This window comes from Parasteatoda tepidariorum, chromosome 1, assembly GCF_982258835.1.
Source record: "Parasteatoda tepidariorum strain Cologne lab strain chromosome 1, Ptep-v5.0, whole genome shotgun sequence".
Lineage (NCBI taxonomy): Eukaryota > Metazoa > Arthropoda > Arachnida > Araneae > Theridiidae > Parasteatoda > Parasteatoda tepidariorum.
The window spans coordinates 97466646-97483482 of NC_141755.1; the positions used below are offsets into that span (position 1 = coordinate 97466646).

General features: G+C 27.9%; 1 protein-coding gene across 2 annotated transcripts in view; it reads left to right on the top strand.

The window, feature by feature from the left end:
• Positions 1-16837, top strand: part of LOC107455970 (uncharacterized) — a 28120-nt gene that overhangs the window by 164 nt on the left and 11119 nt on the right. For both annotated transcript variants that reach the window (XR_015435961.1, XM_043040174.3), the window contains exons 2-3: positions 9034-9158; positions 12992-13150. Coding sequence is in view for 1 of the 2 variants with exons in the window: in XM_043040174.3 (XP_042896108.2) it covers positions 9058-9158; positions 12992-13150 (260 nt within the window). In the remaining variant the exon portion in view is untranslated. The remainder of the gene's footprint in view (positions 1-9033; positions 9159-12991; positions 13151-16837) is intronic.

Here is a 16837-nt window from a genome sequence, read left to right on the forward strand (position 1 = left end):
TAATACGAACCTAAATGATATTAACGCTTCTTCCCAAAATAGCCCTAGGTCCATTCATGAAAGAAACCCACAACAAAGTTCTAAAAATAAACATTCTCAATCTATTATTAATTCCGTTTCAGATAACCTTGTAGAAAGTAGTAATCTCAACTATGCATGCATTCAAAATAATTTTTATCCTGTTGTTTTGCAAAAAACAAATCCTGATTCATGTTCTGCAAATAAAAAAAATGTGAAATCGGTAAAGTCTGATAAAGTTACTAATTCTTGTGATATTAATGTGCCTTTAATTGAGCCCTCCTCTACTGCTGATAGTAATTTGAATGTTGTCTCTGATAAAATTCAAGAAGCCTTTTTATCTGATGTTAAAACTGAAGAAGTGTATCAACAAAATGTTGGGGAAAAAGGTATAAAAAGAATTAGGAAAAAAAGATCATGGCTTGTTAATAACACAAAAGCAAATATTCAAATTGGAAGTTCTGATGAAACATCAAACAGTTTATCACTTAATAAACAACCTTCTGATGTAATTCAAGTTAGTAGTGTTTTTCCAGAAGCTAGCTTACAGTCAAAGAGTTCACTGAAATGCAAGAAGGGCAAACATTCTGAAGCTAAACAAGGAATGATTCCAAATTTAACTAAATCTGAAGTAGATATTAAGTTACCTCTTAGAACATCTTATAAGAAACTGAATCAGAAAAATAAAACAAATGGCGTAAATTTAAAAAGTGATAAAAATATTAATGTGAATTTAGTTGAAACATCTAATACTGATAGTAACATGATTGTTATTTCTGACAAAAACAAAATTAATAATATAAGGAGTTCCGATTTATTTCGTGGGAAAAAGAAAAATTTAAAATTGTTAAAGGCTGATAAAATTACTTATTCTTGTGATATTAATGTAACAGAGACTACTGTTACTGATCGCAAGTTAAATGTTGTCTCTGATAAAAATAAGATTATTGGTTTGAAAAGTTCTGATTCGTCTGCTGCTGAAAAGAATGTAAAATTGTTAAAAGCTGATAAAATTTCTGATATTAATGTGCCTGTAATTGAGACCGCTACTGCTGATAGTAATTTTAATGTTGTCTGTGATAAAAACAAAAATGTATGTTTAAAAAGTTCTGATTCATCATCTGTAAAAAAGGACAATGTAGAATTGTTAAAGACTGATAAAATTACAGATTCTTATGATATTAATGTGACTTTAACTGAGCCCTCTAATGCTGATAGTAAAATTAATATTGTCAGTAAGAAAAACAAAGTTATAAATGTAAAACGTTCTAATTCAACTCCTGCCAAAAAGAAGAAAAAATTTTTGAAGATTACTAAACTTACTGATTTTAGTGATCATGCAAGTGATATTAAAGTGCCTCTAGTAAAGCCATGTACTGTTGATAATAATGTAAATGTTGTTAACTGTGGTACAAGTGTGCCTGTTATTGAGACGTCTAATGCTGATACTAATTTAAATGACATCTCTAATGAAAACAAAATTATAAGTGTGAGAAGCTCTGATTTATCTCCTGCTAAAAAAAAGAATCTAAAATTGTTAAAGACTAGTAAAATTACTGATTCAAATGATCAAACAAGCAGTATTAATGTGCCTTTAACTAAGCCATCTTCTACTGATAATAATGTAAATATTTCTGATCGAAACAAAATTATTAACTTGAAAAGTTCTGATTCCAATCCAGAAATAAATATCTCCGTAACTGTTGAAGGTGAAAAAAATATTGATATTAAAAATGCTAATACTGAAATACTTCCTTTGCTGCCTACCAATGACAATACTAGCAAAATTGATAACTGTACACACAGCAAAGTTTCTTTAAATAACCACGTTGAAGCTTCAAAACCTGTTGACCACCAAAATGCTCCAACGATAACTGAATTTGAATCCAATGAGCAGAATTTTGTCGCAAAATCTGTGTCTTTGAGGAAAAGAATTTTGTCAAATACTAAAGTTGTATCTGCTCCAAATTTGAAATTAAAATCTCTTAAGAAAAAAATACGGAATTCAAAAAATGGCATTAATAAACAGCTTTCATCATTGAATTATGTGCTTGTCGATGACTATGTCAAATCTGCTGGAACTTCAGCAAAATTGAATTCTGAAGAAAGAGCTTCTAAGACCTCTAAAGAGCCCCACAAAAGTTGTATATCTGGAAGAAAAATGAGCGCTATTGTTTTACCTAATAATGGAGCTATATCTAATATGGAATCGAAAATTTTAACTAAAGAAGAATCTAGTTCAAACATTTACAATGAAGAGAAACAGGAGAACACAAGCAAGACATGTGAATCAAATCTTTCTGTTCCGAATACAGATCTGACCTTAGCCTTTAAATTAAGAGAAAAAATAGAAAATAATAATGAAATTGAAAGTTGTGAAAATACCTCGGATGAAATGCAACAAAATGCAGAGGCTTATTCTAAGTTGAGTAAATTGTGTTCCCTACATGGCTTAAACTTAGATGATATTTTTCGCAGAAAAGAGGTACAAGAAATGCTTGAAAAATTCAAAAATAATCCAGATGCTATTGTTTTTATCGGCACGCACAAAAGTCCCTCCTCTGGAAAAGTTGAACCTGTTGTACATGTTCACAAATCTAAGAAAGTTCTATTAGAAACTTTAGCTGAGATCCAAAGTAAGAACAGTAGTAACTCGAAAGTAGCAAATAATTAAATTTTGAATATGAGATTGTTATATTACCATTGTTAATAGCAAGATTTATATATTTAAGGATGAATTTCATAATTATCTTTATTATGAAAAAGAGCTTAAGATTCAATTTATACTTATGGAATTGTTCAAAATGTAGAGGCTTATTCCAAGTTGAGTGAAATGTGTTCTTCAAGTAGCTGAAACATGAGTGATATTTTCTCAAAATTGAAAAAAGGTTACAAAACATGATTGAAAAATACAAAAATTATCTAGAACCAATTATATTAATTGGTACTCACAATTGCCATTCCACTGGAAAAGTTGAATTTATTGTATATGTTCTAATAAAGACACAAAATACGTACCTGATATCACAAAAGTGTGTAAATAATTCAATTTTGAATATGAGATTATATTATCATTTATGTTGAAAGTTATATTTATGTATTTAATGTTGAACTTCAAAATTATATTATAAAAATTAGATTAAAATTCAATTTTATAGTTATAGCTTAAATCAGCATTGATAAGTTTTGAAAAAGTGAAGGTTTATTTTAAGTTAAGTGTTGCGGGACTTAATATAAAATAATAGAGAACCTGCTTTTTTATCAATATATACAAATGCCTCTGCTGGAAAAATTGAACAAGTTTTGTAGATATTCACATATCCATGGAAGTTCTATTTAAGACTTAAGCTTTGATCCAAAATAAGAACAGTGATATCTCGGGGGAGGGGAATGTGCAAATTATTCAATTTTGAATAAGAGATTATACGATTGTTATCACTTGTATTTAATTTTAAATTTCAAAGTTATGTTCTAGAGTATAAAAATTAGATTAAAATTATTAAGTGCCAAAAACGAGAGGCTTATTTTAAATTGAGTTAAGTGTGATCTTTACAGGACTTAAAGATAAGTTATATTTTTCACAGAAAAGAGAGAGAAAATAGTTCAAGAGCTCATTTTTTAATTGCTACGCATGCATATCTATACTGGAAAAATTGAACTGGTTGTACATGATCCAAGGTTGTGTTCTATTAGAGTCTTAAGCTGTGATCTAAAATTAGAACTGTGATATTTAGTGTGCTAATAATTCAATTTTAAATATGAGGTCATTGTTGTTAACAGTTATATTTATGTACTCAATGTTGAATCTCAAAATTTTTTTATAAAAACTTAGGTTTAAATTTAATGATAGTTCTTGCTTAGGTTTAAGTTTGTAGCTGATTATTTTTTTTCTAAGGTACTGGTCATTATAAGGTTATACTTCAAACATAAGTTATTTAGAAATTCATTATAAATTTATTTAATTATTTATTGATAACAGATATATTTATGTATTAAAAATTGATTTTTATAATTGTCCTATAAATTTTGCTAATACGGACAATTGTATGGCTGTTCTTTAAAAGCTCAATTGACATGTCTTATTCTCAAATATGTCTTACACTTTCTAATATCTAGTCAAAATGAATTCAATAAGCATAAAATTTATAAAAATTAATTTTAAAAATTTGACTATTTGGCAAGATTATTTTCTTCTAAATAAAATTAATTCTAATTTTCCTATTTTAATTAGCCAATTGCCCTTATGTAGTATCTTTTCACGTAATAAAAAATTGTTTCACAAATGCTTTGATATTACTGTGAAGTTTCTCCCTCCTGCATCTGGTAAACCTAAAAGTACCATTATCTGTTACAAACTCATAAAAGTTGCAAAAATAATGTTATTAACTAAAGGGTGTTACTTAATATTCCTAAAGAGCCTTTGAAGAACAGCCTTATTTCATTTTCTTTTCTGTTATATTGTACAACTCTGTTATTTTCTGTTTACGACTATAAATACTTAAGGGATAGGCATTTGAGTCCTATTTTAACAAAGTTTATAAAAAGGAAAAATTGTTAAATGTGTTTGAATAAATGAAAAAGAAAGTTCTATATTAGTGTCCAGTGTCATTTCTATTTTTTAAGTTCAATACTGTATAATTTATTATGACTTATTTTTACTAAATTTGGAGTTAAAAAAATGAGAAAATTTAAGTATTTTTGAAATTATCATTTTTAATGTAGGTTCTCTTGAAAATATTTTACCTCCTCTCTTTTGAATTTAATCAAATAAGCTAATTTTGATGTTTGTAATGAGTTGTCTAATTTTTTATTCCTATTGCGTAAGTTTTAGTGATTTAATTTTATACGAAAGTTCAGAAAAAAATTTTGAATTTTAGCTGTGGGAATCAGAGAATGGAAAAATAAAATAATCAGTTAAAAAAATTCATTTTGTTCGTAAAGAAGATTTGAATTAATCCTGTTGTGAAACGCTGCCAGAAATTTTGTAATGTCTAATAAAGATTCTAATGTCTTAAAACCATTTGTCACAATATTAAAAGGTTTAGAGCCAATTATTTTAAAATTTTCTCTTATTTGCTCTTGTATACATACTTTCCTTTACAGAAACTTCTATATTGGCACCTCCTCTATGTTATTATATTATACATCCTGTAAATAACAGTGATTTTTATCAAATTACTATGACAGTTTATTATTCAGTCATCTCGAAAATATTTCAGTTTTAGGCTATGTATGGATGGATAACACGATAAAGCGAGCACGGGTGGCACACAAGATTAAAATTCATCATAAGACTTCAGGGTTACTACTTCCAATTTATTTATAGGCTTAAGCTTGGAAAAGCGTGTTCTTTCAATTTAACTTTCAATAGAAATAAACAATTAAGTTTTGTAGACTCTGCTAACATGCTATTCTATCCAAACAAATGGTTATATTTTATATAAATATAGTCAAATAAGGGATAAAGAAGCGTAACCAGAAAGATACATTGGAAGTTATCCATATTTCTTCCAGCTCTAGAAAGCTTGTTATTGTTTACATTCAATTATCCATCCATTTTTAAAACTGTGTTTTTATGTTCTTATCGCAGTTATTTTTACTAAATTTTTGTCTTAAAAATTTGAGAATTTTACAAAATTCTTAAGTTTTATGGTAAAAAAATTTAACAAATCACACTTTCGGAACATTTTATTAGGTGACCTTTAGTGCAATAAATTTGTTAATTTAAATTTGATGATCAGTAAATTCAAAGTATAATTTTTAAAAAAAAAAAAAAAAATTTTAAAGTCATTAATTCATTTTTTTAACAGTTCTGCTTTCATACCTTTTAACTCAAAACTTTCATCAAAAATCTGGATATTTTGTTTTTAATTAAATGCCTATATGTGTTAGCATTTTAAGCAATTAAAAAAAAATTTGCTGTTTTTCCAATAATATTAAATGTTTTGTTCTCTGTAATTAACCAAAGTAAATTATATGTTTGAAATCTAAAAAAATTTTTAAGTGATGTGTCGCTTTCTTATTTTGGTACTTGATTTTTTTTTATTTACATCATATACAATTTAAATAGATTTGATGGGGAACAAAAACAGATAAGCTCGAGTTGTTCAAAATTGTCTTTTTGCCAAAATAGAAACATTTATTTCCTTATTTGCGATTGCAACACTTATGCCATCTGGGAAAAAGACCAGTTCCATATCTAGAGCCTACTCCTTTCTTTCTCCTCCTCTGCTAGGACATATTGTAATATATTACGATGTTTCCCTCTTCCTAATATTTTTGCATTTAGAATATTAAAATTATATTTTAATATTTCCATGATGCTTAGATTAGGCACTATGTTTAATTTATTGAGTTTCATATAATTTCTTAGCTTAAAAATTTTTATTCGGTTAGAAAATCAAGACCGAAACGGTAAAGAGTTCTAATATTCCCCACCTGTTGCCCATTTCAATCGCCAATAGATAAATGTGTATTTTGGATAAATATTTAAATATCTGAGCAAAGTGGGGACATTTTGACTACATTGCCTTTTTTCTATCTTTATTGTTTTTATAGAGATTGAAAGCCTAGCATATTTTTTTTTTTAGTTGGTATTTGGAAAGGGCAATTCTAGATATTTGTTAACTCCTTTTTTAAAGGCTAAAAAAATTCCTTTTCTTCGGTACTAAAAATTTAAGTAAAACCAATAAGATACGAATTATTTTAAAGAAATGTTCAAAATTGCCTTTTCCATAAATCATTTTGCCCTTTATTATTATTTTTAGACATGTTTTAACATCTGGTACCCACGAGTTCAAAACACTATTCAATTTTCTTATGTTAGGTGTGGTGTTGTTTAGAGTAAAGTATGTTTCTATCTATTCTGTCGTTAAAATGCTGCATAAAATCCAAACATGATATGAATTTCGTGGAAATTGTTCTTTTAAGCATTTGCTTTTTATGGCTTCTGTAAAGTTGTGTATAAAGCACAGGGCATAACATTTCAGTTCTAGCAGTACAAGCCAGGCTGACATTATTGCTCGCCATTATTTGCACAAAAATTAGAACAATTTTTAAAATTTTAACAGGTGTAATTTAATGAGCTTTTAGTTGTCCAATTCTAAAAACTAAAATAGCACAAAATGCTTTAACTTGAAGCTATTTTTTGGAAACTCATTGAACATTTTTTTTCTGTGAAACTTCACCTACATATGACTGTATATCAGTGAAATGAACTTAAACTTGAATTCTGCCCACTTACTTGTTCATTAGCGATATTTACGGTAAACTTCATAAATCATTTTTTTATACTCTTGTGGTGAGAGGAGTATTAGACCATGTCAATGTAGGCGTGTTCACATCACGTCCAGGTCACCAATGTGGTCGTACTGTAGCGTATCTACCACTACAAAATTACAACTACAATTCACTAGTATATAAGACATGTTAACTCGACTCTATGCCGGGGTACCTTTTCATAGATGACGGTTGACATAGTCGATTACTCCTCTCCCCACATTGGTGACCTTCGGACGTGATGTGAACACGCCTACCTAGGCAGTAACGCCCACTTCGATATGAGCACGCCTACTTCGATGGATGATCCACATTGAACAGCTGACTTGTGACAGCGACATTATCCACCTCCTCGCACTGTTGCTACTCAGTCTCGATCACGCACAACGTCGGCTTGCATACTTATGATTACTCGACTGCTAACGGCAACAGAGGAGCGACTACGACCGTGAAGTTAATACACCTCTCACATTCAGCACTCAATAAGTACGGTGATCTTAATACAGCTCTCCCGGCTTCTCACAAAACAGCAATGAATCAACTAGGGGTATTCGTTCATCGAATTCTATCACAGATATAATTCTAGCGGGGGAGTACTGTAGCATATCTACCACTACAGAATTACAACTACAATTCACTAATATATAAGACATGTTAACTCGACTCTATGTCGGAGTACCTTTTCATAGATGACGGTTGACATAGTGGATTACTCCTCTCCCCACACTCTATGTCAAGTTCAATAATTTTTTTCCTATAGAGGAAAATCCAAAGTGTCAAAAATAGGCAAGAGATGTTAAACCCATCTGATGACATAGATTTCAGTCTTTTATTTTTATGTACCATATCTTCCCCCCTGCTTTATTAATCTTTCTTGTAAAATCTATAACTCTTGCTCATTAGTTTTAATATTTGTCTGCAAATTGTGGGGAAAGTACGATAGTTTTAAATACAATATTTTACAAAACAAAATTTACTTGCCAGTCCTAAATAATTGGATGCCAATGATGAGCTGGCTAGTAAAAAGTTCACGCTTGATATGCACGTTTCAAATCTTAAGTTTTTGTTTGTTTTTTTATCATGCTATAATAGTAAAGGACCAAAGGTGGACATTTTTGTATTACTTTGTGAAAATATTGATTTATAGTTAGAAAAGATTTCAATGAAATCCTTTTTAACGATTTAGTTGCTTTAAATTTTGTGCAAAAAATATAAACATTTTTGTTTTAATTAAATAGAAAAAAACTTTTTTTTTTAAATAAAATTCTAGTTTTTTCAAACCCTAATCTGAGCTAAAATAAATGGATTTTTTTTTTTTCTCAAAGAATTTATTGTCTGGAACACTAAAAATTTTGAATGTGATTGTTGATTTTATGTTTTTTGTTATATGAATCTTTCACAGATAATTTTTCTGAAGTACTAAAACAAAACTTAAATAAAATTTTTCAATGAGATAAAATTTATTCTAGAAATGTTATTATTTCTTTTTAGAATCTATCATGAGTAGTTATAAATAACTTCTATTAAAAATCTAACTTCACAAAATAGTTACAATTGTAATCAACTTCAAAGTTGAGCTAACACTTTCATTCTTATCTTACCGAGTGATTTAGGAAACAATGTCAAAAATTTCCTTCCTTGTTTTAAGAAATAAAAGATTTTGATGCATAGTTTGTTAGAGCATGCACTTACTAAATTCAGTTAATTCTAATTGGTTTTATTACTCTCTGTTTAAAGATTTTCAAGTCTGAGGTGTCAAATATGACGCAGAGGAATATGCCTCTGCCAACAGGCTGGCGAAGAGAAATCAGAAGACGAAAATCAGGAAAAACTGCTGGAAAACTTGACATCTATTTTTATAGGTACATAATTTATGAACTTGTGACTTATTTTTACTCCGTTATCCCTTTGATGTAGAATTCAGACATGATTGTGCTCCGGAAAAATTCCGAAAATCCGAGGTTTTAAAGTTTCAAGAAATTATTGATCACATTTATGTATTAAAAAAAAATGTATGTTTATTTTGAAATATTGGAACTCGAATTTATACTTGGCATCTCTTTCATTTGTAAATAATTTTTCTAGTAGAATAATAAATGTGATTAGAGATAAAAGTAAACTTATGCATAATTATTAATTTAAATTATGCTGCTTAAAATTTATTTAGAATTTCATGTTTTAAAAATATCAATGATTTAAATTTATAAAGACATTAATTTTTTGCAATAAGTAATTATGTAATGATTTTATTTAAGAAATTTTCAGGATTTTTGAGTTGGGCTCACAATCACCCCTGAGAATTTTTATTAAACATACTTTTTCTATTTTGCATTAATTTAGGTCAAAATATACAAAATGTATATTATAAATTTTTAATAATTTATGGTTATGAAACATAGCATAAATTACTGGTGTCTTTTTCTACGTAAAAGGTAAAATCTTTTAAACACAGCTCACTTCCAAACAATAATTTTTCAAATTTGCAGTTATTCAAATCTAAGAGATATAGTTATTCATTATTAAAATTTCTATAATTTACAAAATCAATTACTACTTTTCTGGATTTTATATTTTAGTACTAATGTAATTGCAATACTCTAACAGATTTTTTAAGTAACTATTAGACTGTTTTTTATAAATAAAAATTACACAAATATATTTTTGCTTACATTTGGAGAGTCAGGAAAAAAAATATATAAAAGGGACATTATTGTCAAAGGGTTAATTTTGATGATGCAGGAAGCTTTCTCATAATCATTTTAAATGTTATAACAGGGCTCCCATGGGTCAGGTAAAACCTTGAATCGTCAGGGAATTTCATTTTGACTCTAAAAAGCTGGTAATAGTTTGGAGAAGTTACATTTTTTTTACAAAAACCTGGAAAATTCCTACATCATATCTGGAAAATAACCAGTCTTAAAATCGTCAGTAACAGTAATCAGTTATTGAGATTTGAGTTAAATAATTCTATCAATTAAAATTAAATGGATCAATGTTAAAAGGGGGTATATAACTTTTACAAAAATAATTTTTTATTGGTTTTGGAACATCAATCACCGATCATCAAATACCATGTAGTTTTTTAGGCTGCCTAAAGAAGATAATCCAACAATTTGGAAGCAATTAAAACAATCTTTCCACGATTGACACCTTTTTTTTTTTTTTTTTTTTCAAAAGTGCAGATTTGTTACATATTCCCTTTTAAAATTTACCGCTTCAATTGTTTGTTGCAGTTTAGTGAAACTTTAACATGTGTTCATTATCATTTAATGATGTTTTTTTTTATTCTCAAAATCTAATACTTAATATTACAAATAAATCATAGTTTTCCAATGAAAAATTGCATGGCATAGATAAAATATGGTCTGGTTTTACTTTGAAATTAAGTGGGAACCCTGTAGAAGTGAAATAATATTTTTCGTTTAAGCTAGTTAATTTTGCATCAAGCATGATTTATTTATTTTTTTTTAATTTGTAGAATTCTAAGCATGATAAAATCTGATAGATGATGATTAATTTCAATTCAATACATTATTTATTTTAAAATAGTGATTTTTATTAATATATTTAACATTTGTTCTCCTTATTTTTGTAATTATTTTTATTTGACTGTATAATCCTGAAATTATTTGTTTCAATTTACATTTGAAATCTATCTTCGAGGGACTGTGCAGTGGCAAGTACAAGGCAATGCTACTAAAATTAGCAAGTATAATATATTAAAACAAAAAGAAACAGCAAGTCTATGCACAAATTTTCCTTCTGATTTGCCAGTTAATTATTTAATGTCATTTTAATTTTAATTCACTTTATAGATTAATCAATGGAGATCCGTGAAGTGGTAAGTCTGGGAGGGAGAAATAAAGCGTGTACATTAACAGGGTGCATAATGTTTTTAAAAAGTGCTTAAAGGTGCTTTTTCCATTGGATGTTTTTAAGAATTGCTTAATTTTCCCTTTTTCGAAATGAGATTTTTCCTTTGCCGTGTTGATTTTCATTACTAATTATGCAAAAAGACGCAGTTCACATTGTTCTATTCAAAGTTTTCACAATTAGTTCAACCCCAATCTATTTCGGCGTATTGTCAGTCCGTAGCGTATGAAAATGCCATTCATTTTACATGATTCAAAATTGCATGATTTTTGACAATTGTCAAAAACAATGCCTTTTTTTTTTTAACATGACTTTAAAAACAAGATAAAACCGTTAATTGTTAAAAACTTTCCAACCCTGCCTAATTATGATATTTTTTTAAAGTGCTTAAAAATATTTTTTGAGTGCTTAAAAGGTGCTTATTTTTTGTTGAATAATTTGGCCACCCACCCTGATAATAATTTGGTATCATTTTTTAGTTATTATATTTTTTTATATCATGTTACAAATTGTTATCATGCAAGGTGGGTGTCCTAGTATTATTAGGACAAACTTTAAGGCAAGTAGGGGGCATCACAAGGATTCAAAATTGCACAGCAACCCATGGTTGGAAATGTCATAGGACAGGGGTGGCGAACCTTTATACACCAACTTGCCATTTTCTCTAAAAAATTGCTTAATGAGGTCATAGACGTGCCGTCAAATAATTTTAACTTCGCGATTATTGGGAAAATAATAATACTAAATGCTATCAACTCAAAACTCTTTATTTACATTGAAAAAAAATACATTTTGCAATGTCTCAATTATACGAGTAATTCAACTTAAAGTAACATCAATGTGACTTCTGTTGTTGCAGATTAGATGACCAATAACTTATATTATGTTCTAAGATGTTAGTTTAAGCAGGATTGTTGATTTTTTTTGCTAGTTATTTATTGTTAGCTTGTTTTTTACGCTTATTAATTGTTTTTTAGTATTAATTTTTAATTTTTTTATTAATAATTGCTTAATATTTTGCTTGTTTTTTGTGAATTTTAATTTAATTGTTACATATGCTTCATAGCGTAATAACATTTGTGTAATAACAATTCATAGTGTAACAACAATTGTGATTGGTGGAGTGCCCAAAATATTGTGTCGCGTGCCATTGGTTCGCCATCCCTGTCATAGGATATAATATCTGTCAAGTAACATGACAGCTACAAGAAACAAAGAGACACAAGACTGAGGTCATCTGAAATATTTATTAGTTTAAAAATTGCATGTGCTGTGGTAGAGGATATGTGAAAATGTCCCAAAAGATGTTCAAAGTTTCCACCATTGCTAGTGTGCCATCATCAGGCCATGGATTGGATGACTCCCTGAAATACAACTTGATTTTGTTGCATATCCGCCGCAGCACGGACAATTTTTGCAACCAGATTCATTTCATCAGGCCATGGATTGGATGACTCCCTGAAATACAACTTGATTTTGTTGCATATCCGCCGCAGCACGGACAATTTTTGCAACCAGATTCATTTCATAATCCAAAGGCATTGCGCACATAGCACTTTTTAGTGCATCCCAAAGAAAGAAATCTATCTTTAAATCAAGAAAGCTTGGTGGACCGGTTCCCTAGCCTATCTATCTTGTGAACAACAGCGCCTAGCGGTGGATGAAGACATTGTCGACCATGAGGTTGCTATGCAAATTTTAATCCATGGGATGTTGCCTACTTCCTCATAAAGTTTGTCCCATTAATCCTGGTACACCCCATACATATATATGCATAAATAATAATTTAAAACATGTAAACTAAAAGTTTTTATTTTTTTAGCCCTGATCAGAAAGTTTTTAGATCAAAGCGAAGTCTCCAGCTGTACTTAGAACAAACTCTTTCTCCATTTAAAATTACTGATTTTGATTTCTGTCTTCAGGACGAGGATAAAAATGTATCCATTTTAATAGGAAATGATTCTCAAATATCTCTTACTAAGTAAGTTTTATCAATTGGTATTGAATTTCTTCAAATATTTTTGTTTTAGCTCTCTGTTTAATAACTCACCACCACCATAGCTATTTCTGTATAGCAGTTATGATTTTATTTCATAAAAATTAAAAACTCATAGTTGTCAACTCTCTTAGATTTTGTTGTTTTCCTTTAATCTCTTGTTTTAATCAAAACTTCTTCTTTAGTATTTTTAAAAATTGAAAAAATTGTGATAAAACAAAAAGAATCTTTAATTTATTTCTTGAGAGTTTAAAAAAGTAGTGTAATAGTCTCTCTGAATTGGAAAATGTTGCATTTTTTCCATGGTTTATTTGTTTGCATTTTCAATGTGCCTTTAATTTACTTATTTTAAAATAAAAAGAAATAAAGATTAACATATTAAAAGAAAAATAATGAATTTTTTTTTAATTTATAATAATTTATATTATTAATTCTTTTATCTGTCTTTTATTTCATTATCATTTACAATTGAATAAAACTATAAAAACTTGATTTCACTTGACTTAATTAAACTCACTAAAATTGACTTAATTAAAATCACCTATTATTTATAAAATGTATTGAAATATGTGTTTTTTTTAACATTAGAATTGTTTTTTTTTTTTTTTTTTCAAATTTTAATTTAAACTGCCGTTTGTTGTTTAAATTCTTAAACTAAAATTTGGATGATGGTGAATTTTAGAATTGCTAATTTTAAATTAAATAAATTAGTTAATATTACTTACAAATGGAGGGAGAGTTAAATAGAAAGTGAACTTTAATATAAAATTTTTTTTACTATATTTTATAACAGTAAGTTTACATATCCATTTTAAATCAACGAATTTTTATTAATATTTTTCATTGAGAGTGTTTAGTTTCTAAAATAAAGTAACCTTTTTTTTGTTATTCTTCTTGATTTATTTTTAGATTTAGAAATGTATTATCTCTATTGTACAAGAATTTGTAACTATCTAATTTGAACTTAATTACTTTAACATTTAAAATTTCTAAGACCCAAAATCAAAAACTTTAAAGTGTTTAAATTTCAGTATAACATTGTTTTGTAAATTTTGTTTCCTTTTATTGATTATAAAAAATCTGAAAAATTTTCTATGTAAGTATTATCTTAAATATTGTGTCATAGTTTGCATAAAATTGTAAATTATAATGGATTTTTCCATTTTATACTGGCTATTTTAAAAGGTTCTATTATTGAACGTGTTTTTATGTTGTAATCCTTCTTGTTTAAACTTTCAGCGCTCAATTGGTTACCATTAACAAATCCTTTTGAACATTTGTGAGTTTAAACTGCTGAAGGAAAAAAAAATTATACACATGCATTTTGAGAAACAGATAATTTTCTAATGCTAAATTTCTAATTGTTTTAACATTTTCAAAATGTTAAACTTATGAATCAGTTTTTATGAATTTGTTACCTTATGCTGTGACTATTAGGAGATGCATAGTAACTCGTGAAAGCCTTGTAATGAAATTAGTTGTTAGTGTAGCAGACTTAATACAAAGTGTGGTGGAGCTGGTGCAGAATTTTAATACTATTTTGGGAACCAAAACATTGATCCAAAACTTCAACATTCAATAAAACTTTAATTTGTAAATCTGTATTTTTTTTCCTTGTGATTAAATTCTTGCGTGTGTATTTATTTACACTAATTTTTTTTAAATTGCAATTATCTGTAAAACAATAACATAAAGGTACAAATATTTAAACAGTGGGGAAAGGGTGGGACACCTGAAATTTTGTTTAAAATAGTAATTGTTTTTAATTTCTGACACGTTCTTCAGTTAGGATAACCCTGGCATCATACTTGCTTTCAATCATTTTAGATGCAAACTTATAAGAATTTGTGTGACAAAAAAATCCATTTTAGAACACTAAATTTAAACTACCTAAAAATCAAAATATTACCTATATTTTCAATACTTATTTTCTTTATTATTCAAAAATAATTGACTTATCACCATTGAAGTGATAAGTACATATCATGGCTGGAAGAATTTACCAACTTTCAGTTACAGTGCAAGTTGCACGCCAGAATTTTTATTTAGTTATAGTTTCTGCAAGATGTAATTAATGATGGATAAAATAAATGTTTGAATTCAGAAGTACTTATTTCAAAAAGCATTTTTGCATTTTCTTAAATATTTTTGGAATTATGCATCTGTAAAAACTTTTAAAAATATCTCACATTCCTTGATCACACAAAGAGAAATGAATTTGAGGTTTACAATATTGTTAGAGTTAAAATAAAATTTTAAGAAATTGTTTTTTTAAATTTTATCATATCTGTTACTTATGCTCTATAATGATTTAGAGGAATGAAAATCAGAAAATTAAAATGTAAACCAAGCAAATGGGAGATGAGGTAGTATTAGTGGATTATAACAATAAAGATAGTAGTTGTGAGTCGTAATTACAGTAAAAAATATTGTAATTAATGTCAAAATATAGGCTTTCTAACTATTTAATTCTGTTTGATCTGGGACTTGGCAGTCTCTCCCATTTTTTGTTATTTTTCAAACATGTTTCTACATTTAACAAGTTAACATTACATATTCGTTTAAAAGAAAAAACAGAGAAGAATGTCTTTAAAGAAGAAGTGTCAGAAGAGAAAAGATGTTTAAATTTGTACTTTTAACCCCTTGTAATTTCAATTCAAGATTCTAATTTGTAGTTTCAAGATTAACCCCCCCCCCCACCAGTGCCATCGGCTTCCACAGAGGCACTCATAGTTTTGTGTGTATTAGGGAAAAAAAGACACACTTTTCAATCTAAAAACTTTTTACTTTTACAAAAAAAGCAAGAAAGCATACAAAATTTAAAGTATAATAATGAAAAAATTGTTAGAAATTTGCTGTCGTGTGATATATCCTGAAATCTGTTTGAACACATAAACTCTAATCATATAATTCACTCAGACATATTTGCACAAAAAATAAAAAGTTTACAAAAACAGAAAACTAAGCAGCAAACTAAAAAACGAAGTAAATGTTAGTAAACTAAAAAAGCTTGCACTACTCGAAAGAAACACAAGCAATAATTGCAAGTCTGGGGTTTACTTTCCAGAAACTACTCCTTCTCTCCCCACCCCATCCAATACCTCCTAGATGGAAGAAAGCCGAAGGACGGAAAACGATGACTCGTACAGTTAGGCCCAGATTTGCTGATCACTTCTGACGAAGCTTCTCTTTTTCCCTTCTGTTTCTCGACACTTTTTCGTTACTCTTCTACTAATTTTTTACTTTCTACAAATTATTATTATTATTTTTTTTGTCTAGATTAAATGTTCTTAAATTGTGTAAAAATGCTTAATATATTTATTTGTTTTTAGAAATGATTAACAATAAATCAATTCGAACAAAAATAACTGTTGTGTGAATGAAAAAAAATATATTTTTAAGCATTAAATATCAGTTTTATTTTATAAATTGGAAAATTTTATCTAACTTTTTGTTATAAAATGTATGGATTAAAAACAAAGAAATATATTTTTAAAGGGATTTTACACATTTATTATTATTATAGTTTTGACATAAAACTAAGAAAGGGGTCTAATTTTTATAATATGATACTTACATTTTTAGTAGATGATTATTTTGGATTTTAATGATTATGTTTTGCATGTTATTAGAACTAGAGCATACGAAATAAAATAGAAATTGTTTATAAAC